Source organism: Pholcus phalangioides, unplaced genomic scaffold, assembly GCF_987345545.1.
Source record: "Pholcus phalangioides strain wild (caught in Gottingen) unplaced genomic scaffold, Ppha-v1.0 ptg000009l_1, whole genome shotgun sequence".
NCBI classification, from domain to species: Eukaryota; Metazoa; Arthropoda; class Arachnida; order Araneae; family Pholcidae; genus Pholcus; species Pholcus phalangioides.
The window spans coordinates 45,185,945-45,209,590 of NW_028301602.1; the positions used below are offsets into that span (position 1 = coordinate 45,185,945).

At 34.3% G+C, this 23,646-nt stretch overlaps 1 protein-coding gene across 1 annotated transcript in view; it reads right to left on the reverse strand.

Moving 5' to 3' along the window:
* Window positions 1–11,934: 11,934 nt before the first annotated feature.
* Window positions 11,935–23,646, reverse strand: part of LOC149083173 (transmembrane channel-like protein 7) — a 42,424-nt gene continuing 30,712 nt past the window's right edge. The window contains exons 14-18 of the mRNA XM_089236791.1: window positions 21,693–21,800; window positions 18,302–18,377; window positions 17,520–17,647; window positions 14,777–14,932; window positions 11,935–14,606 (exon numbers count right to left, since the gene is read on the reverse strand). Of these exons, the coding sequence (XP_089092917.1) occupies window positions 14,450–14,606; window positions 14,777–14,932; window positions 17,520–17,647; window positions 18,302–18,377; window positions 21,693–21,800 (625 nt within the window). The 3' untranslated portion in view covers window positions 11,935–14,449. The remainder of the gene's footprint in view (window positions 14,607–14,776; window positions 14,933–17,519; window positions 17,648–18,301; window positions 18,378–21,692; window positions 21,801–23,646) is intronic.

The window sequence follows — 23,646 nt, forward strand, 5'->3', positions numbered from 1 at the left end:
TCACACTAGTCGTCGTTGTAATGGAATGGTCACTACTACAACAAACATTGACTGTATACATTGAAATCTTGCTACAATAATATTTTTTCAAATCTAGTAGGAATTGCCTATAGTCTAATGTTAAACTCCTCTCAATATAAAGATTTCCTTTGCTACGATTATCCCCCCCCCCCCCCCCATAACAATATTTTTTATATTTCACTCAAAAAATCACCTTTTATATACTTTTAAATTTTTCACCAGTGTTTTTCTCTCAAGAGTGTGTAATAAAATCAGCATTTTCACTATCCTTGGAAAGTGTTAATGAAGTTGTCATGAAGCTACTTTCTACATAGTGCACAAAGTGTTGTGCGGAAAACTACTTTACAGAGCAAGAACAAATATAACTGAATTTTATTAATCAACTAATCAATTCGTATTTTTTACTACAAATTAATACTTATCAATGCATTTTATCATAGTACTAACAACTCCAATTCAGAAAAGCCACCAACAGAAGCATAAATTTGGCAGTGCCCGATGGTAAAAGCTACCTCGTAATATAAAAATAGCCCTTCTACAACAGTTGCTTGGTCTGCAGAGTATCATTTTATTGAGTTTTCATATCAGTAGACTCTCGATAAGCCAGTGTTTTTTCGGAAGGTTTTCTCTCAGTATAGAAGAGGAAAACATGCCACTGTGTATGTCTACCAGCAGAAGTTTGTTATTTGAAGGGGCTTATTCAATTGACTTCCAGTAACTTGTCAATTATCTCATTCGGTAAAAAGATTTCTGGCTTTCTTCAAAGATTAGCTGTGTCCAGTATTGTGGCCCAAAACCGTTTTTCCTTCAATGATTTCATAACTCCATAAGGTTTGACACCTCTGCTCTGGATCAGTGCATCTAAGTAGGTGTTGCCATAAGCTAGAGTCCGATTCTAGCAACTGCATCTCACTGTTCTTTGTTTTAAAATCCCAAAGAAAAGGAAAAAAAATTTTTTTTTTTTTTTTTGGAAAGCTTGAAACAGCAACGGTTGGCCTAAAATATTTTGAAGCTATACTAGTTCCCTGTTCAATGCACATTTGGCTAATTCACGCTTTCAGTTAGAATCAATGTTAAATATTTGACTAGCACATCAGAAACTAGATAAATTTGTCAGTTACATTGTGCTTTCAGTATGGCACATCTCTTAACATAACGAGGCAACTAGGTGTAACTATATATTTAAGATGCATGTGGGTTATTCTTGAGTGGTTTGCCAAGATTTCCCATCCATGTTTACGGCTGTCACAAAATATTTCATTGTGAGCCAAGCAATGCACTCCAGACAACACTAAACTTCTGAGGCTTCACTCATGATGGAGACTCAGGAAAGAGCTACCATTGCCTCTTGATTTTGCATAGTCACGGTTGTGGTTGAAACCGGGTTGTATGTGGGGAGAGTAAGAAAAGAAAGGGAGGAAAAGCACAGCGAGCAGAGGTCAGAGCAAGTGAGCTTATGTAGACGCACAATCACTAGGTGGTCCATACTGAACATGCAGAACCAAAAACCTATTTGAAGGAATTGGCACCCACACAAATGATCCAATATGTCTAATGTAACCACACCCAGTGGACCATGTTTGTCCAAATGTGAAGTTGCTCAAGCAAACACTTAACTGCCAGAATAATTTTTGTTGGGCGGAGCCACTCCTCCAAATAGGTTTTAGTTTGGCTCGTGCTGCATGGTCATATGGACACATTTTGCAGCACCTACAAATTTGCAGCTCCAGCACAACTCGCTAGGTAGAAAATTGCCTATGGCGATAGACCTGAGTTGTGCTTGGTTTAAAAATAAAAAAAAACACCTACAAATATCATACACACATACGTAGAAACAACTTCTAAACAGCAACTAGCTCTTTTTTTATTAGTCTTACTGGAAAAAAGTATAGATAAAACAATACAGGGTGGACGAGAAGTCCTGGACACATTTTAAAAATAACAAATCAATTATCATAAAAAAAGGTGCAGTTTGCAATAAAATATTTATCATATGGCCTAGAGGGTTTTTTTTTATAAATTAAAAAAATTCAAATTGTATTTCACAGGTGGCTCTGTAAGGCGAAAACTTAGTTTTACGTAACATAAATTGCCGTAACACAATCACATTTCCAATGTGAATGCCTTTTGTTTTAGCTTGGGCTACATATAAGCAGGTGAAAGGGTGCTTAAGTTGAAATATACAGTTATGGGTTCTGGGAAGTTTTTTGTTTTAAAGTGCCACCTGTGAAGTGAAATTTGAACTTTTTAAATTTATCTAAAAAAAAACTTGAGGCCATGATAAGTATTTCAGCACAAACCGTACCTTTTTCTATCAATTGGTTGATTTGTTATTGCTTTTTGGAATGTGTCCAGTACTTCTCATCCATCCTGTATTTACTCGAGATTCATAATGGCCAAAACATAAAAAAAAAAAAACCCATCACATTCACTGTTTTTTCTTATTTTTCATCAATTTTTGTATCAAATAAACTTTGTCTTGAGATACCATTCCAATTTCAAGTTTCAGCATCTTGATCCTTGCGTTATATGCATACACTTGAACAACATAGTAAATGGAAAGCATGCTATAACAACCAAAAATTAATCAGTACACAAGGAGAAAACATTGCTTCTTACAGAAAAAAAAAACTCAATTTTTTTTCCTAATATAATAAAGTTTCATTTCTTAACTACTTAAAATAACATGAACTGGAAAAAAAAAATTTATCATTGAAAATTAGCAAAAATATTAGAATTATAAAATTCAGGGGAACGATCACAGGTATACATTACAAACAACTTCAAAGTACCGTGAAACCTCGCTACAATGACACTTGATATAACAATAAATCCCTCTATAATGATATTTTTAAAAATCTTGTTTGGAATCACCTATAGTCTAATGTTACACGACTATGTCCTTTACTATGATAAACCCCTCTATAACAATATTTTTTATATTTAGCTTGAAATATCCTTCGATCTATTTTCAAACTAGTCACATATCGGTATTTGGTATCACCTGATCACCGAAAGTGTTGATGAATTTTCTAGTATTGCTACTTTGTGTGTGATACACCAAAGTGTATTGCAATACCGTAAACCATAGTTTCTAATTTGGGGGGGGGGGGGGTTCTTATGGGTAGTATTGCAATATATATAAACCGTAAACCATAATTGGTGACTCGGGGTTCTGATGGGTAGTATTAACCCATCAAATCCCCTTCATTATTACTCTGCCAATTCCCATAGCAGTCCATCTTTGCAGAACAATACATTTAACTGAACTTTGTTTATCAACTAATCGATTAAAATTTTTCACAGCAAATAAATACTCCAAAGCACATTTTTGGTGGTACTAACACTAGATTGTCAGATTCAGAAACTGAGAACGGAAGATGCCTGCCCCCTTCTCATAATATCACTTGATAAATTTTCATAACAGATGGTGCCACTATACTAACAATATTTCACAATTTTCTCCAACTAAAACGGAACTGGCAGAAAAAAAGGACAAATGGTGATTTGTTCTGCTTTGCTAAAAATGAATTGTTTCCACTGTCTGGCCAGTTTTATTGCTTTGCCTGGAGCACGATGAGAGGTTTTCTTCGGCCAGCAATCTTGTTTTTTGCAAAAAAAAAATTCCACAGAAAAAAAAAGAAAAATAATGCCCAAAAGGATGGAATTTTATTAAAAACCTTGGAGGATACTTGAAAAGACATCAAAAAGGCAGGCGAATGTCTGGTAACCCTAACTAACAACATGATTTAGAAAAGATGCCATCAGCAGCATAAAAACGGCACATGATGATAATATTACTTCTGGATATATCTTTTCTGTGATATATCAATGTTTCATTGTACTTCAAGTACGCACTGTAATGTTCAAATGTTGCAAGTAAAATATAAGTCTGATGTAACGAGTACAGCTTATAGAATCTCACTATAATGAGAGATGTCAAATAGTTGATGCTACAGGTACAAAAATATTCGGTTATAGTATAAGCTTCATAATTATGAGTTGAAAATTATGAAGCTTTCGCTATAACATTAATAAAATTTTCCTAAAAAAAAATTCAGTTTTTCTTTCTCTCTCCTTCACGAATTAGACTAAAAGGATGGATTATTATCACTCATCATCACACTCACTTCTTGTAAACATCACACTCTACGGTACCTTCTAACAAAGAATGAATACAGAAAAATCACATTTTTTATCCCTGCCCCATCTTCATATGCACAAGATGTATAAGAATTTCAGTCAACTGCTGTATTTCTCAGAGATACTTCCTGTCACTGCCAGGGCTTATTTGACAGAAACTGGCAGTTTGAAGTATGTGAATGAATAATGCTAAGAAACTTTAAATAATAATTCACTGAAAAATAACTAGAGTCCACACAGCCATGGAATTGAGCAGTGATACACCAATTGAAAATTTTAAGTATTTGGTCAATCAGCTGAACCATTCTTGGAATACAAAATTCTATGCAAAAAAATGCCTTGAAGCATCAACTGCTGCAAGACCAATAATCAGTTTCATGATTGGAGTCTGTCCTGTTCATTTGCTATTATCAGAGGTATATCTACAGGAGAACTTAATTTGAAGAGGCTGCAAATTTGAGGAATAATTGGTTAAGAAAGCCAATAGAATAGGAGAAGGGCAGCAAAGTTGTAGTTGCCTCTGCATAGGTTAGCGAGTCATCATCACTACACATAACAAGTATTACACAGAAACAGAGTTCATGTTAGGTTCACAGCACATACATGCACACCTTCCAACATGGTCTAGGTCTTCTTTGACTACCTGCTAAAAGCTCTTCATTGAGACAGAATGGCGAACCATGATCTGGTTAGGAGGAGTAATCAAATGAGTGACCTGGATAGTTTGAATGCATGTGAATGAACAAAACAATGACGTAGAGAGCAAGAAACCAAGTGAGTGAGTGATCACAAGAGAGACCTAACCAGAGTATAAGCACGAGAGTGACCAAGACAGTGTTCACAAGCGAGTGACCAAAATAGAGAGCAAGGTACCAGGTCAGAGTGAATGAACTAAAGAGGAACCTAGAGCATGTGTAAACATGACAAGACAATAACCAAAAGAGTGACTTAGAGAGATGGACCATATCAGTGAGTGACCTAGAGATTTTGTGAACATAGAAGTAACAGTAGTAAAAAGGTAGGAGTAAGTTTTTGTGAGCATAAGTATGACCTAAAGAGCAATATCAGGTCAGTGAGAGACTAAAATGGTGACCTAGAGTGTGTGCAAGCATGGGAATGACCAAAAGAGTGACCTAGAGAAAGAACTAGGTCAATGAGTGACCAAAAGAGTGATTTAGAGAGAGTGTGGGCATGAGAATGAGACCAGATTCGTGAGTTACCAAAAGAGTGATCAAGAAAGTGTGCAAACATGTGAGTGACCAAAAGAATGACTGAGACTGGAGTATTTACAGGGATGAGGAGCTACAGCCGAAGGTGCCCTGAGTGACTCGGAGAAGGGGGGGGGGAGGTAAGATGCTAAGTGGCTATGGCCCAGGGCTGCAAAATTAGACTAGAATGGAACGGCAAAATGATTTGCATAGCCCACAGGCGGCAGAACCATAAATCTGCTTCTGGCAACAATTGGTACAAAACTATCTAAAAGATGAGTATAACGCACGAATTCTCTACAATTCGTCACCAGACAGAGCAAAAAAATGAGAGGAGTCAAAAAGGTAAAAAAACTTACAATGAGAAGTTTGTTACAATGACAATTTTCCCTGTGATCGTGAGCTCTTATTATAACAGACTTTTGCTGTACTTGATATAAACTGAAGAGCCAAAAAAACTGGTAGAGGCATGCGTATGCAAATAAAGAGATATGGAACCAATCAGAGTACGGCGTTGCGGTCGGCAATGCCTGTATAACACAACAAGTGTCTGGCATAGTTGTTAGATCGATTACTGCTGCTACATTGACAGGTTATCGAGATTTAAGTGAGTTTGAACGTGGTGTTATAGTTGGCGCACGAGAGATGGGACATAGCATCTCCGAGGTAGCGATGAAATTTGGATTTTCACGTACGGCCATTTCACGAGTGTACCGTGAATATCTGGAATCTGGTAAAAAATTGAATCTACGACATCGCTGCAGCCGGAAAAGATCATGCAAGAACAGGACCAACGACGACTGACGAGAATCATCAAACGTGACAGACGTGCAACCCTTCCGCAAATTGCTGCAAATTTCAATGCTGGGCCATCAACAAGTGTCAGCGTGCGAACCATTGAACGAAACATCATCGATATGGGCTTTCGAAGGCCCACTCGTGTACCATTGATGACCGCACGACACAAAGCTTTATGCCTCGCCTGGGCCCGACAACACCGACATTGGACTGTTGAGGACTGGAAACATGTTGCCTGGTCTGACGAGTCTCGGTTCCAATTGCTTCGAGCTGATGGACGTGTAGGGGTATGGAGACAACCTCATGAATCCATGGACCCTACATGTCAACAGGGTGGTGGAGGCTCTGTGATGGTATGGGGCGTATGCAGTTGGCATAATATGGGATCCCTGATACGTCTAGATACGACTCTGACAGGTGACAGGTACGTAAGCATCCTGTCTGATCACCTGCACCCATTCATGTCCATTGTGCATTCCGACAGACTTGGACAATTTCAGCAGGACAATGCGACACCCCACACGTCCAGAATTGCTACAAAGTGGCTCCAGGAACACTCTTCTGACTTTAGACACTTCCGCTGGCCACCAAAATCCTCAGACATGAACATTATTGAACATATCTGGGATGCCTTGCAACGTGCTGTTCAGAAGAGATCTCCACCCCCCACTCTTACTCCTACGGATTTATGGACAGCCCTGCAGGATTCATGGTGTCAATTACCTCCAGCACTACTTCAGACATTAGTCGAGTCTATGCCACGTCGTGTTGCGGCACTTCTGCGGGCTCGCGGGGGCCCTACACGATATTAGGCAGGGTCACCAGTTTTTTTTGGCTCTTCAGTGTAATTCCATTACTGTTATTTGTTTTTTTCTTTATTGCAGTGTATAGTAATTTAAAATAATCTTCATGAAAATGCTATTCAACCATTCACATCTTTATACGGTAGACTGAGGTTAGTGGAAAGTGTGGGGTAACTGAAACTCGTACAATTCCTAAAACTCAGGTACCTTCTGGGAAAGATCCCTGAAGTGGACTTATACTGGCAGTATTATTATTATTCTTTTATACTTATCTTATTTTATCTTAATTATTTTCTTTCATACTTGCTCTATTTTTAAGTAAAAATATAATTGGTACGATAGTTGCCCATACAAGATTACAAGGAGCTTTCATGTGGAGAAGTAAGGTTTATCATCATGTTGCTACTCTTTTTGTGCCCTTTACATTTAAACCATTTCTGAAAGCTTGAATTGATCTAATATTGGTATTTTGGTGTTAAGTTCTCCCTTTCTTAATGTCATTTTAATATAACTACGAAATTTTATCAAGGAAAGGAGGAACTAAGAAGGTTACACTCCCCCCCCCCTTTTCTTCCATTGAGGCAAGTAGAATCAATGAATATATGCTTATCTCGTACCTTCTTGCATTGGCTTTATCAATTGTGGTATGAAACTAAAGAAAGGGATAAAGCTCCTGATGCTTCTATAGATCTAAAGGATGAGTGTCTAGAAGTAGAGGAACAACGGAAATTCATAGATATAGTGTTAAAAACCATTCCAGAAGTAAAGGTTGGTGACTGGGTTGTTATCAACCTCACAAATAAAAAGTTAGTAAAGATGTTGGTTGTGCGACTAACCAAAGACTGATCAGGAAGCAAAATTTGGAAGAATCATTACCACATATACAAAAGTGTGATTAGAAGCACCAATGAAATTTTGTCATTTTTTTCACCACACATTTTTGATAGCATAGGAAAATTCAAATTTCCCTTCTCATTTGTCTCATATAATGTTGGTTAATATTTATGGAAAGGGTGGGGTATCATGTTGTGAGTTTTCTACATAGAAAGGTGGTTAATTAGCTCTGTATAACAGAATAGTAAAATGTTTGGGCTTTTTATTGCTCAAATATATTTTTTCCCTTTGTGTACACTTTTCATTTATTATCATTTTGAGAATGATTTGGAAGCACAATCAGAACCAACAACCCACTAAAAACTAAAATTAATTTTGAAAAGGGGACCTGCTGAGAAAATAAGGCTAAAGCAATGGCCCTAAAAAAGAATGATTTGAAATCATTCTTCCATATATTCAAGAAGTTTCATTGAGTTCTCCAATATAGTTGCTACATTTAACTTCCACTAATGAAAAAGAAAAGGTTTCACTTACCTCAGTCTACCTTACATTTATTTTATTTCAAAATGCCCATGTTTTCCAAGTATTTTGGTTATCTGAGTCTAGTCTACATTAGCTTGGATGGTTGGGACCTTCACTGTACAATTATTTTATACTCAAACAATGAAATCTCTCCATTTTGACTTGCCTGGGTCCATGGTATCCAATCATTGGAAAAAATGTGGATCCTTGCAGAGTAAAAGTGTGCTGCTAGATGTGTGAATCAGAGTTTAACACACCTTTTCCCAAAATATTAGACATTTGACATGCTACAGCACATCAGTGACTTCATCACTCAAAAGAATGAAAATTAAAAATAATCTTAAAATTGTCGAACACTACAAAAATCGTTCCAAGTACAAGGCTGAATGATATAACAGTTTAAAGATTTTGGCAATGTGTAAATTCATATAAAAAAACTGACAGAAAACATATTTTCATGATTGCAACAAATAGATTAAATTTTCTGAGTTTCAAAATTGCATTCAGCAAAAAATGTTTTGGCACATTTCATCTTATGAAAATCCTGTCATACAAAAATAAAAAAAAATCTTGTCACACAAACCATAGGTGGAGATAGGCTCGAAAGTCTGGGGGGGGGGGAAACAATGATGATGTCAATCATATACATTAGATCAGTCGGCTCCACCTTTGATGCTGGGGAAGGGGAGGCAATGCCCCCATATCTCCGCCCATGACACATACACATGAAATCTCACATAGTTTTTTCCGAAGCAGTCTCTCCTTCAATTAAACAATAAATTTGAAGGGGGAGGCAAGTAAATAAGAATGAAACAATTCCATACAAAGTACACTCATGTTATAAATCAAATGCTCACTTTGATTACACAAATACTTTAGAACCTCTCAAATCCGGACTAATGAAGAACTAGGTCATTCCAGATTAGGGAATCTTCTGGATTATGCTTAAACTTTTGTTTATTTCCCAAGTTTTCATATTTAGCACAATAATATGCCTCTTTGAGCGCTTTGATTCATATTTATCTTTTTCATATTTTTCTAAAATTAATTAAGCAATATACACAGTGTCTTGTAAGTGCTAATGCATAGTCTTTATCTCATTAACTGTTTGTCCTATAGATATGATTCCAATTTAAAAAATGCACAAAATGTGTTAAAAATCACCCTGTATTTGTTTTTTTTTTGGGGGGGGGGGAAGACAGTGTGTTACAAAATAAAGAACGTATATACAGCTCTTTTATTCACTTCCCCAAGTTCTCTAACTTCCAGTTAGAAAGTTGTTGCCCTATTTCTTCTGAGTCCAACAGGGGAAACAAAAATCCAATATTCAGTGAGATATTTGAATTAAAAAAATTGGAGAAAAGGTGGGAAATAACTGCCAAAACTAATTTTCAATGCTAATTTCCATCATTTTTCTGCTGTCTTTTCTCAACTTTTCCTCAAATTTTGAATTTTAATATCTCAGCGAATATTGCAGTTAAAACCATAGGATCTCTTTTGTTGGACTCAGGAGAGACAGGGCAACACCTTTTTAACCAAAAGTAAGTAGGTAAGTCAGGGAGATGTATAAAAATTTAGATTTTTTACTTTGTGACACACTGTATTTCTACTCTCAAAACTGATACAGGGTGATTTCTGAATACATTTTGAGCATTTTTTTAAATTAAAACCATACTTTTAGGATAAACGGTTGATAAGACAAATCAAATTAGAAAGTTGCTCTGTCTTTTCTGAGGCCAAAAAAAGAGTTTGTAAAGAATAAATTGCAATATTCACTGAGATATTCAAATTCAAAAATGAAGGAAAGTTATGAAAAACAGTTTTACCCACATTTAACACTGTTTTTTCCCAAATTTCATTTGTTTTTTGAATTCAAATATCTCAGCAAATATTGCACTTAGAAACATGGCAATTTTTTTTTGTTGGCCTCAGAAAAGACAGGTCAACAACTTTTCATGTATACGATCCCTCAAAAAATGTTTGCATTTTTAAGTAACTGCACGTCATTTGAAAACTTTTTGTGATCGAAAGTATGTTTCGAAAGGCAACGGTTTGCGAAGATATTCGCTGTGCAAACAATTTGGGACAGCCTGTGAAGTAACAGATAATTTAAATTAAAACCATAATTTATAATTTCACATTTTGTAACAAGTTATCCGTAGGAACAAAATCATTATTCATTCTTTAACTATTTTTTGTATGCATTGCTCTGAAGTAGATTTTCTGATTAAACAAACATATCAATGTTCATTTGTGTCAGCCAAAGTTGCTACACACACATTAATGTTTTTCGAGTCCATTCAAGTTAACTTTTCTACTTCCCAAGTTCCTGTTTTTGAATGTATGATATTTTCGTACCAGAGGAGAAAAACATCATGCAGTCTTGACTGAGAAAAAAATTCTTGGCAAAAATGTCCAGATTAGAGAGATTCTACTGTAATATAAAATTTTCAACTGCATACAAGACAAAAAGAAAGTCAACTCTCACGACAATCCCCCTTTGTATGATAGACTAATTTTGTTACTGCGTGGTAGTCAAACCATTACACTACTACTAAACCAGACATGCACCTCCTCCACATTCCACTGTGGAGATTCTAACGAATTGGTACATGTTGAAATTTGTGTGTATACATATAGTGAACCTTATATGAAGTTTGTTTCTGTGTAATGCTTGTTATGTGTAGTGCTGCCATCCGCAATGAATTTTTTAAACTATGAGTTTTTCTCAACTCGTGGTGAGTGAAGTGTAATGAATGAATAATTGTACCATCTGCAACAAGCCTACAACAGTACTTTTCAACAGGGAGATCGGCTCACATTAGAGCCTCGAAGTTGGGAACCGCAGAAAACCAAGACTGACCACCACTGTGACTATGGTGGGGTTTTTAACACTGGTTGAGATTTAAGAGTGAGAAACCATTACCACTGGTTGAGATTTGGAAATGAAAACAATCGTCTCCAAATTTACATTAGATCACAGAGAGAGAGCTAAAATAATTACATGTAAATCCAGGGGTGGAGTTGTCACATTCTCTTAAACACCAGATATGAACATCACAATCAAATAATCATATCATACGATTCTTATTTTAAAAAGTAATTTTTTTTCATATTAGACTCATATGAAGGAAGATAAAAATATTGTTACTTAACAAACAAATGAAATTTGATGCACACACATCACAAATATTTTGATAACGTAGTAATTCATATATAATTGTACAATGAAAAAAATATTCTCTCAAAGGTCTGTAAAATTTCTAATAATGTAGAGACATTCAAGATATTTCAGCAGATGTTATACTATTATCTCCAACAATAAATATTTTGACAAAGTTTGTTTTCTCGAATGTAAAAATAATGTATATAAAAATATGATTAGCATTATGGTATATACAGCAATTTATCAAATCTAGGGGGTTATTTTTAAACATTCATTTCACAAAAAATTTGAAGGGATATTGTTACAAAAATAATCAATAATATTTTTTCAATAAACAAGTTTATTAAAATATAAAATATATTGGTTTCAGAAGGGTAATATATACACAGGTGATATTAAAAATTTGAGTTATAGACATTCATAGGCTGTACATATAAAAAATTATATAACTGAAGCACATTTTTCAGTATAATGTTTTTTAACTCTTCTAGTGGTCATAGTTCCTTGAAAGATAAGAATAGTTTTCTGATATTTGATTTGATGCTATATTTAGTTGCATCATAAACATTTTACTCATGTTAACTAGACTAGAAGTTATAGTTCAAAAGATGGCCATATTCATTTTCAGGGTATATCCTACATCAAACCTGTATAACACCTCTTATGATAGTTGCTAAGCTCTAGCCTTTTCAACTCTTAAATGCATAGTCTTGCATATGTGCAAAGGGTCCTTCAAAAGTTCATTATTACAGCCAGTTTGAAGATACAAATTCAGAATCGCCTTCGCACATATGATGAGGTCATATTTTTTATATTTTGAATTTGCTGGTAGATGTCCCAATTACGGACAACGCCTTGTTTGCTGCAGAGCATGCGTGGCTGTGATTTCACTAATTTGTTTATATGTTTTGTAATATATATACACATATATATATATATGTGTGTATATGTATATATATTTTACTTTAACGTTAACAGTTCTAATTTTTTATAATTAGAGTTTGCATCATAAAAAAGGTAATTTTATGTATTTGGAAACTAATACTACTTCAATACATTTATTTCATGTGCAATTTTTGAGGCTTTGCATGTCTTCAATAAGGCCCCATTTAAGCAGCACGACTTTAAATAGATTTTTTTTTAGTGATTTTTCTGGCTTTCAAATATATGTCATTTACTATGAAAAAAAATTATCAGCTTAAAAAAAAAATGAGCATTTAAGGGTTAATGATTCCATTAATCTTCATCAGGGGTGGCTTGAGACAAAATTCTCACACTATGCAAGTTTCTGCACCCCCTCTGGAGCGTAAGCCGCACAGTGCCAGATTTCTCTATAGGCTAAGCAGGCTGTAGCCTAGGGCCTCGAGGTCTGCAGAAAGTCTGAAAAATTTCAAACCGTTATTTTTTGCAGTATTTTTTCTTCATTGTATTTCCGTGACTTCACAAAATACTATTTTGTTATGTGCGATTGGCTTTAGATATGTATTAGGTCCATAAATTACCATATATTATACATAATATTCAACACAAGGAACAATGACAATTTGTCATTGACAAAAGACAGCTAGAGTTGGACATACAGAGTGAAAATACTCTGTGAAATCTAAATCCAGCCCTGAAGCTGTATAATGTGTCAGAAAACTTGCAGCTATGTTTCCAGATTAAACGCATAAAAAATTACAGCTGTCTCTGCTAATCATTCTATGCAACATATTCATAGTTTAAATTTCACACAGTAAACATTTTTCTTAAATTTTTCTGTTGCTATTTTTTTCTTCACCTCTAATTTGGCACTCCTCCTATAATAGTCGCACAGCTCTAGAACTGCCCTTGATCTTCATATATATACATATGAGAAATTCACTAAAAATATTTCTTATATCCTTGTATGCAGAGGTGAATTTAACAGCGGTTCTTTACACTTCTTTCTAATTTAAGGGTGCCCAATATTTTTTCTGTGCCCGGGGCCTCAACTGACCAAAATCTGCTTCTGCTTGTATGAGTGAAAAAAATTGTATGATAAATAAAAAATGCGGGAAAATGCATTTTCTCCATAAAGGTATCACAAACCTCTTTTCATATACAGTATGAATAATCTTGATATATTCTTGACATATTCACTTGAACTGCTGAGAAAATCATGTAGTTAATTTCAAGCATCAATAATTCAGTTACACACAAACTAATAAAAAATGATTTTCTACCCGAATTTCTAAAATATCCAATGGTTCTGAATTATTTTGAACTTATTATTATTGTATGCACAGGTTCAGATAAATCCAGTGAGAATAACAGCATGGATCCTGACCAGGTATTGAGCGTAATCAAGAATTTTAATACTGTTTGTAATTCAACTGAAGAAAGCTTCAACTTAAGATTTTTTTCATTCTCTTCCACAGTCCAGTCCAATTTCATTAAAACAAACTTGTTTGATACAGATTTTAACTTCAGATTAACACAAATCAAATAATAAATTAAAATTTCACATTAGACATAATCAAATCGCTGTTTTGTTGGTTAATATGAAATTTGGTTGGTACAAACTACTTTCACTGTTTCTTCAACTTTGTTTACACAAGCATTGACTGCATATGATTTTTTCAGAAGTCATTTCATAGTTGAGGAACAATTTTTTGAGCAAAACTGTATATATGATCAAACTTTTAAAAAACACACACACATACACACTATAAATAACTTGACCTAACTAACTAACAATAATATTATAGTTATTGCACTAAATAACACCCTCATAATGCCCAAAAATAAATAACTATTCTAATGCACTTCGATTTTTTAAGGAAAATTATGTTCAAGAAAACAACAACTGAACAATGTGATTCTAAGAGAAGAAAAACAAACACACTTCAACATAACAATACACCAAGTACAAAAACGGCAAAAAAAAAAAAAAAAAAATCTTGAAAAAAATACTCTGATCCCAGCCCAAATGGTCATCGCAAGGTCATGGTGTTGAATCTAGGATTGATTTTAAGGATGCGACGCAAGAGGAATTGCTTGTCTTTGCCTTCCATGTTTAACTGGACTTTGAGAACTTTAATCATTTGTTTATGGGCCGCAGCTTTTGTGAGGTAGAAATATAGGACTAGGCTGCAAAGGAAATTAACAGGATGAACAAGTACAGTACTTAATATCATGTAAACATAAGAGTGTATGAGCCATTTCGAGGCTCAAATATAACAGCACTATTTCAAATGCTTGGAATCACTGTTCTGATCTTTTGATATTTTCAAGAAGAAAAACAAATTGAATGATCTTACCATAATAGAATGACAAATGGTACAGCAAATAATGGACTGAACATAAACAGCACCAAGTTACCCAGGACATTCGAGTAGGACTCCATGGATATTTTCATGGCATTTGTTGTCTTGTTATAGAAACGATAGGGGCCACATGCTGGAGAAGGTGGGAGCCTGTCATGAAATTCATTAGAAAACAAATTTTAGTTCACCAAAAAAACTTTCATGGAAAATAACTAAGTTCACACATATGTGGGAGGACACTGAAGAAGCTCAACAAGACTGCTAGAAGAGTTATTGTACAGTGAATAATACATTCCATAATTACTTTGCTAGCAGAAACACGATTTTCCATTGGTTTCAATGGAAAATCATTTAATTCGTTCCAGAAATGGTCCAAAATTTGAAGTTTTACTTAACACTAAGAAGCACTGTAAAGAAATAGAAATTGACCAAAGGCTGAAATAAACAACGTCACAATTGAATCGTCAGTTTTAAGAAGGGAATATAAACCAAAAATGGGAAAATCACTTTTTGTACTTTTTTTTTTCGCAAACGACATCAGCACACAAAACATGCTGAATTGATGTTACTTTTTTTACATTTTAGTTGCTTATTTTACTGTTTTAAGTGAGTGATCTCTCATTCATGGTCTTATTTCAGTGTTACAGGTATTTTTATTTATATCAAGTTATTTATTTTATTTATCAGACATATTTTAATTTTTATAATCTTTTTATAATTTATAAGCTAAGAAATGGATTAAATCCAAGAAATATCATAACCTTTGTGAGTTTATAATGTCTTTTGATATTAGCATTCAAAATAATAATATCTTCAAACATTTTACATTATGATTTTTTTATATATTTGCTTCCCAAAAATGTTTTTATATTGCAGTTGTATTGGTGACAACAAAGTCCAAGACTTCTAAAAGCTACACCTAATTCAAATGAAAACAAAAAGATAATAAAAAATTATTAGAAAGTTCAAAAGATAATTGAAATTATGTTTTGAATTGGCTTTCAATCAACACAATAAAAATTGGCTAATGTATGTGATTCAACTGAAATGGATGGATCTGAGAAAAATATTCTCAGTGGAAGTTACCTCAAAAGCAAATGCAAAATTTCTTATTTTAGATGTAATAATGGCAAGCCAATAAATATACAGATACTAATGAAAATAATCAAAAAGATCAGTCTGGAAAGAATTCAGTAAAAGGGGTGGTACAACAGTTGCAAACTATTATAATTATCAAGGTAGCAAAGCGGGTGCACTTGGTTCTGTTTGAGAAATGACACCACACATGACATCAGCTTGTACCACCTTTGTCGTAAAAGAACCCTTTCATGACATGAAATAGCCCTGATGTTATACAGTCAACTCATTTCTCTATCACACACATCAGATAGAAAAGTCCCTAGAATGTCCACGCTGTTCAGTTTGTTATAAAGTCTTACCATAACCACTAAAACTAGGGATAGACTAGTATAGGATGTTTTTTTTAAATGAATTTTCTCTTAGCTTAATCATTCAATTTTACATGAAATGGCTGAAACTTTTTCTGAAAGAGGGTGTATCTAAGAAATGATTCAGAGGTGGAAATAAATTGATCTGGCTCAAGTGACAATTACTGATTGGATTCATTGATTAGTATGAAAATTTAGCTCACCCTACGGCTGTTTTATGTTAGTGCATGCATCTATATTAACTAAAATTTTAATTAGCAAAATCCGTATTTGTAAGCCAAGGCATAAAAATGTCGAAAAAATCTTCGGTAGCCAAAAAATTTGTAAGACTGTTAGCAGAGATATCACTGTATAAACTTCTAAAATTCGCACAAGGGCGAAGTCATGAATCTTGATTTTAGGAAAAAAAATTGGAAAGATGTGTCGGACACAAAAGCGGCATAACACAGTAATTCAAAATGAATGATACAAGAAGAAAACATGTCTGTAACTGCTTTAATTAATTCATTTCACATATACAATATAATATGAAAGGTTGACTCTCTAAGTTTCACTTGGCAACACTGGAAAGCTGCCATCTCCTAAAAATGTTCACTAGAAACGCTGTTATTCGAAATGAAAGCACAAAATAAAAGCTTATGGTGTGCTAGAATAAGCAAAAACTTCAATGACTTGTGATTTTTTAGACTAATTTTGGGAAATTGCGGAAGCAGCTAGGTGATGCGTTGACTCAATTGCCTGGTTAATCTGGTATTTTAAGGAGCTTTTGATCAGGCTGTGTTGGCACAGATGCGGTAAAAACTAGCATCATTTCTATTGAACATATAAGGAGATGTCAGCTTTTTAGTGTTGCCAAATGAAACTTGAAGAGTTAACCATTCACATTATGTTGATATGTGTGAAATAAATTAAACACAGCAGTCATGAGAATGTTTTTTTTCGTACCATTCGTTTTGAATTATCTTGCATTGTAGTTACAGTGAAAATCCTATATAACAATATCATATGTATAAAAATGGTACTCTATGGTTTCTATGTGCATTTTCCATAGTGTTAACATATGCCATCTGTATAGCAATACCTCCTTTATAACAATATGTTTCTCACTTCCTTCGGGTATTGTTATATAGGCATTTTACTGTAGTAGAAAAATAAATTATAGCTTTTGTTCAGGATGAAAGAGTTTCAGTTGTGTCCTCCAACATAAAAAACGACAACAAAGATTGAGATTGATTAAAGAAATTTTCTAATCAAAAGTCATTTTGCATCACATGCACACATATACCTACTCTGTAAGCGAATATCCAAAGACAATGATTGTCAAGAAGAAGGAAACCATAAGTACGACAACAAAGATGGCATTAGATCGTGATGCTTTGAATCTTCCAGGAGTAGAACAGTTGTTTAAAACTGTGTACTAAAAGAAAAAACATAAGTGAATCGAATCAGTAAAACAATGTCAATCTTTATCAGCTGCTGTTGTAAGCAACAAACTTCAAATAGTTAAACATGAATTATGGTTAATATGATAAAATCATATGTGTTAAATATATGGTTTGATTATTTTCATAATGATTATTTTAATCAAGGTTAAGGTGTTATCAAGTTTTCATAAATTTAACATTAGTTGAAAAATAAAAAATAGTCAATTTAAATATATCCAGAGGATCCAAACACACACCAGCTAGTTCTGTGTCATCATAATTCATTAAAAATACAAACAAACAGTAGATTCTGCTTATGGGAATCAGGGATAATGTTATCATCTCAGTATTGTTATAACTTTTGCAAAGTGTAGACTGGTCATACATCATAACATGAGAAACATTTATTTATGGTTATTACAGGATTTTGGTTTATAATTTTTTTTATCCAAAGTATATGTATATTTTTTTTTTGCACATTTTGCAGCTGCTAGAATTGATCCAGGCATATTTTTTTCTCATTTCCGTTAGTTAGTTTGGTTTGTTTCAAATATAGTTATCAATCAATTATTATCAAAAACCGTGAGTGCCTGTGTGTCATGTCTATGGAAAATTAAAACTACTTAAGCAATAAAGAAATTAAATACCTTCTTTATATAAAACAAAATAAGTATCTTTAGAGCTGTAATGGCAGGTAATATTGGGCAATAAAATGTTCCGGCCCTATAATACAGAAACAAAAACAACCGAAAATAAAGGTGAGGAGAAAAAGCAGCTAAAGTATTGAATCAAAATAAAAATGAAGGTAAATCTAGTTTACGTGCATGGCAACAAAAATAAGAACACATTTTGGATGAAGTGTTGATGTCATGTATTGTTATGTTACATTAACTTGGCAGCATGCACATTAAAATCATTGATTAAGCATGTAAGACTTGATAATGTGTGTGAGGTCTATAATAAGTCTAATGTTCATTTTAGTTTTATTATTAAAATAAAGAAAAATTTATAAGATTTTCACATTCATGCAGCTTTGTTTTCGTTTTCAAAAGGAACCCACTTGAGCTTAATCAGAATTTTCTTCAATTAAACTAATTGCATCACTTTGTTTAATAGCTCTGCCACCTTATCTTGGTTGCTGAAAATTACTTCATGATTGCATTCAAGAGTTTCTGGTTCTGGAGAAAAATTTTGAATTTAGAAAAGCTCATGAAGCATACTTAAAGCTTACTAGACCCCCGATTGGTTTTCCTTATTAAAAAAAAAAAAATGTGTGACCAAACTGACATGTTTTCAAGTGCACTATGAAGAAAAGTATTTTGAACTCAGCTACACTGAAGGAATAAAAGTAGTTTATGTGCATGAGTTGAGAGGGCGAATCCTCTTTATAAGAGGTGGGGTCTGTTAGATTCCTTGCTTGTGCTGCCAGGTTGAATATGCTTTGCTCGGATCCTAGACATATAACATATACTCAAGAGCCCATGAGAATAATTCTTTGTCACTTTATTTACATAGATGCTCAAACCAGAGCATTCGATCTGCTCTCTTGTTCAACAGTCAACAGCCTTTTATCTCTCTACCCCCATGGATGTAAATCCAGATCTGGTTATCATACATTCATCTCACGCTCTGACACATCCTCCCTTTTATGTTAATTTTTTTAAAAAATGACTAGTTCAGACCATCAGTTTGAGGATATTGCTAGGGTTTCCTCACCACATAACTGGATCATGTTGCTCTGATAGTGATGGATGGTTGTTCTCCAGGCAACTGTCCAATTTACTTTTAAGGCATAGCATCATTCATCCTCCTGACTGACTGATCCCCTTGGCATCTTAATGAAGGATTTCAGGGTATCTGCCCTGTGCTCAATTTCACCCCATGTCTTCATGTCCACAATCCACACTGTGCCTCCAACACTCAGCTGCTCTCGACTGCGAGCACAGTGGCGATTATTATAAATTTTTCCTCTGACTTTGAATACTTGCCTTCTTCCTCTTTAGATGATCATCGTCGGGTTGGGAGATCTTTAGCAGATGAGGGTAAATCAGAACCATTGTTCTAAAGTGATGACCCCCCCATTAGCTGAGCTGGACTATAGCCATTCTCGAATGGCATGTTCCAGTACTGCATGAATGAATGTACGTCAGAACTTTGCCACTGGACTTATCCCGTTGTTGCCGAGATCTCTTCCAGCCCAGCTTTGTGGCAGAGTCTGGAACACTTTATTTTGTGTCAAAAAAAGAACAAAAAAATTTTTTTACAATATATTTTGCCCGGACAATTGGGTACTGTCGCGATTAACAAATTTTGTGGGATTACAGACGAGATGGCAGTGGGAGTTGGAGAAAAGTTTCTGGGTTTCGTTAAGACGGATGAATGTACACACATTAGGATGGAGGTATATTTTAAAAGCAATTGGTGGGGCCCCATGCCATCTCATCTGTTATCTTAAACTTGCCATATTATATTCACAGGATACAATACAAAAAAAAAGTGAATCTTATTGTGAAATATAAAATATCCATCAGAGCGAGTCATCTTGCTCAACATCTTATTGGTGAGCAAATGGGTTTGATAACTAGCAGACAAGAAGCCAGCATCAGTTTTATTGGGTTGAATTCACTCCCTCCGGTGGATTTGATGAAAATATGCAAAATAGTTCCAGTACTGCAGCATTGCTAGGCACATTTTTCTCCATCAGCCCTTTGGCCACCTTGAATATGGATTTGATGAATTAATTCATTTGCTTGCAGGAATCTTGGAATCGACATCACGTGTTGGAATCCATACATTTGTGTGAATTCTTGGAATTGAAAGTTTGTCACTGTGTATTTGAATTGACCCCTTATGCCACTGTGTACCTATTTCAGAATGCCAGGGTGGGCAAATATAGATTTGCAGTGCTTGATAATATTCGCTGCAGTGAGCGAGTCCAACTCTCTGGGTACTGAATGTAATAATCAGCTAGAAGTAAAAGCCATTTTCTGTTTAGCTTGAATAAGTAAATGTTTATCCTTTTCATGTTTTGCTTGGCCCTAGACATATAAGGTGTATGTATACTCTATAGTCAACAACCATATATAATCATTTTATTTACATAGATGGTCAAACCAGAACATTTGATCTGCTCTCTTGTTTAACAGTGAACATTACAACCTTTTATCTCTCGCCCCCTTGACCTTACATCCTGATCTGGTTATTCTACATTCATCTCACTTCTGACAGAATAAACCTTTTTTTTTTTTTTGGAGTTATCACAAACATTAGTATTTTACATCTTATTATAGACACTCTGAAGAGGAAAGTATCCCTGCTGAAAACATTGAACTAAACTCCTGAATGGGATACAGAACTTAATGATAATCTCATCACATTTTAATACAAAACTTGTTACACTTTGATTTTATTCATCAAAGCTTATCATGAAATATTGTACAGTGCTAAAATAATATTCCATTTCGATTTTTGTTTTATAAAGGTGTAAATCAAAGCACTTATCATTGAACAAACTATATTTTGATTCTGTTTAAGATAGTTTCCATCTCATACAGTATCTGTCTTAGACAGGTTTCACTGTATTCACTGTGTTTTTTTGTGTATCATCTGAGGATTAAGCTGATATGTTGCGAAAACATTGGTATTTTGTAGTGCGGATTAAATAACACTATGTTTTATCTGAAGATTTTCTTCTGAGAGGTTGGAATAGAAATAAGTATTTAAAAAACTAATTTGTAGGAATTTTTTTTTAAAAGATTTATAGATGGCATATAGATAATATAATTATCAACTGGTTTTTTTTTACAAAAACTTGGTAAACAATGTAGGAAGAAACAGGTAAGCTTCCATTTATTAAGATTTCACTATTGATGGAATTCTCATGAGATTCTTAGATTTTTTTATACTGCTGATATATGACAACATTTTCCTCAAATTAGCAAAATTTTTATCTGCAGATTATATATGGAAGAAATTATGGTAATTCTACAAAACAAACTCAAGGATTTCATGAAGAAGAAAATATATAAGCCTACTCACCAGCAAAGGGTTTGGGTGTACACTACACTGAGAACTTCTGTTGGAATTTCGAATATCGAACGACCCAATGCTTCAGTTATTTTATTTCGATATTTCTTGAAGAAATAGCTGTGAAAATAATATTATGTAGCAATATAAATATTTTCTATATCACAATATTTTCAGTAACTAATTCAATACATTGGCTCAAGAAAAAGTCTAACAATTACTAGATAAATTTCGCTTTGATAGCTGATCATAACAGCCTATCGTAATATAGTAAAACTTCTCTAATCCCTGGACTACAGAGACTTTTTTTTCCTCAACCAGGGACTTCTGATGTTTTTCCTCATCCGAATTCTGTTTCGATTTTTTTTCGAATGCAACTGCCATTATATTTCTTTTCTGTTGGCATCCGCTGTTAAAAAAGACTTGCTACAGAGAGCAACAGGCCTACAATGGTACAAATATTGTCTTTACACTTCACTCATAGTTTGAAATGTAGATGGCAGCATAAAAACCAGCATTACACAGAAAAAAAACTTAACACATACATGCACAGCTTCCAACATGGCCCAGGTTTCCTTCAACCACCTGCTTGTATCTCTTCAGTGAGACAGAGCAGGGAGCCATAATCTGATTAGAAGGAGGAGGCGAGATTTTCAGGCTTCTGGGAAGCAATGATGACACTTGTGTGTCTCAATGAATGTGGGATTCAGAAAGTCAGATTTGATCAAAAGAACTTTTCTGTCTTCATTACATTTCTCCATGCTGTACAATTAACCTTAATGTGTTAGAACTTGTCCAGTACTTTATCATTTTCTGTGATCGTCTAAGTGAATTTCTGAACGTGCCGAAAATGTCAAGTGATGTGACAGGTACAAGCTGCAAAAGGAAATACAATGTTTTACGTTTTTATGAGAAAGTTGAACTTTTAAAAAAATCTAGAACATGGAACACCAGCACGAATATTGTGTGGAAAATATGGAATAGGAAAATTTGCCATTTACGATATTCCAGAAACAAAAAAAAAATACTTTTGTTTTTTGCATCTGAGCAATGTTTAAAAAAATGTTCAAAGAATGAGTGAAGGGATTTTTTTTAAATGATTAACTGGTAACAATATACTGGGGGAAAAACAACGTGTGCAGACCCAAAATTGGAAAAAGGAACCGTGGCTAGACTCATTTTGAAAATGTATGAAGTTCCTTCATCAGTAGCAAAAAAAAAGAATTGGAAGATGATGAAAGTGAAAAACACTCCTTATAGCGGGAGTTACTCGCTATTCCAGACAAAGAGTCAAAATTAAAAATTGAAAAGAGTCTATATATAATTTTTGACACTTTGTCTGGAACAACGAGTAAACCCTACTATAAGGAGTATTTTCACTTTCACTATTCTTCTATTCTTTTCTTTGCTACTGATGGAGGAACTTCATACAGTTCTGAAACACATCTAGCCGTGGTTCCTTTTTCCAATTTTGGGTCTACACACGTTGTTTTTCCCACAGTATATTGTCTCACCCAAAAGGCAATTTCTATTTCTAACAGGTAACAGTAAGTGAAGGATAAATTATATGGTTAAAAATAAAAAATTATCGTTATTACATGGATATACAAGGTCTTTATAATTAAAGTTCCACTTTGAAATGGCCATAAAAGGAAAACTACTGGACAAAATGTTATCAAACTTGTTAATAGTTTACAGGAGGTCATGCAATTCAATTTTCCGCAAAAAAAGTTCAAAAACTCACCACCAGTGGGGAATGGCACTGTATGCAATATTTTGAGGCTTTGAGGTAACAACATAGCCAGAAATCACAGGAGTTGAGGTCTGGTGTCCGGGGTGGCCAAGAAATGCCGGATTATAAGCCCATTTATAATCCGGCCATCCGTTAAATGGTGCTGAAGCAACTGTTTGACACACGTACCAATGTGAGGTGGAGCCCCATCCTGCATAAAAATAGTGGTGTCTA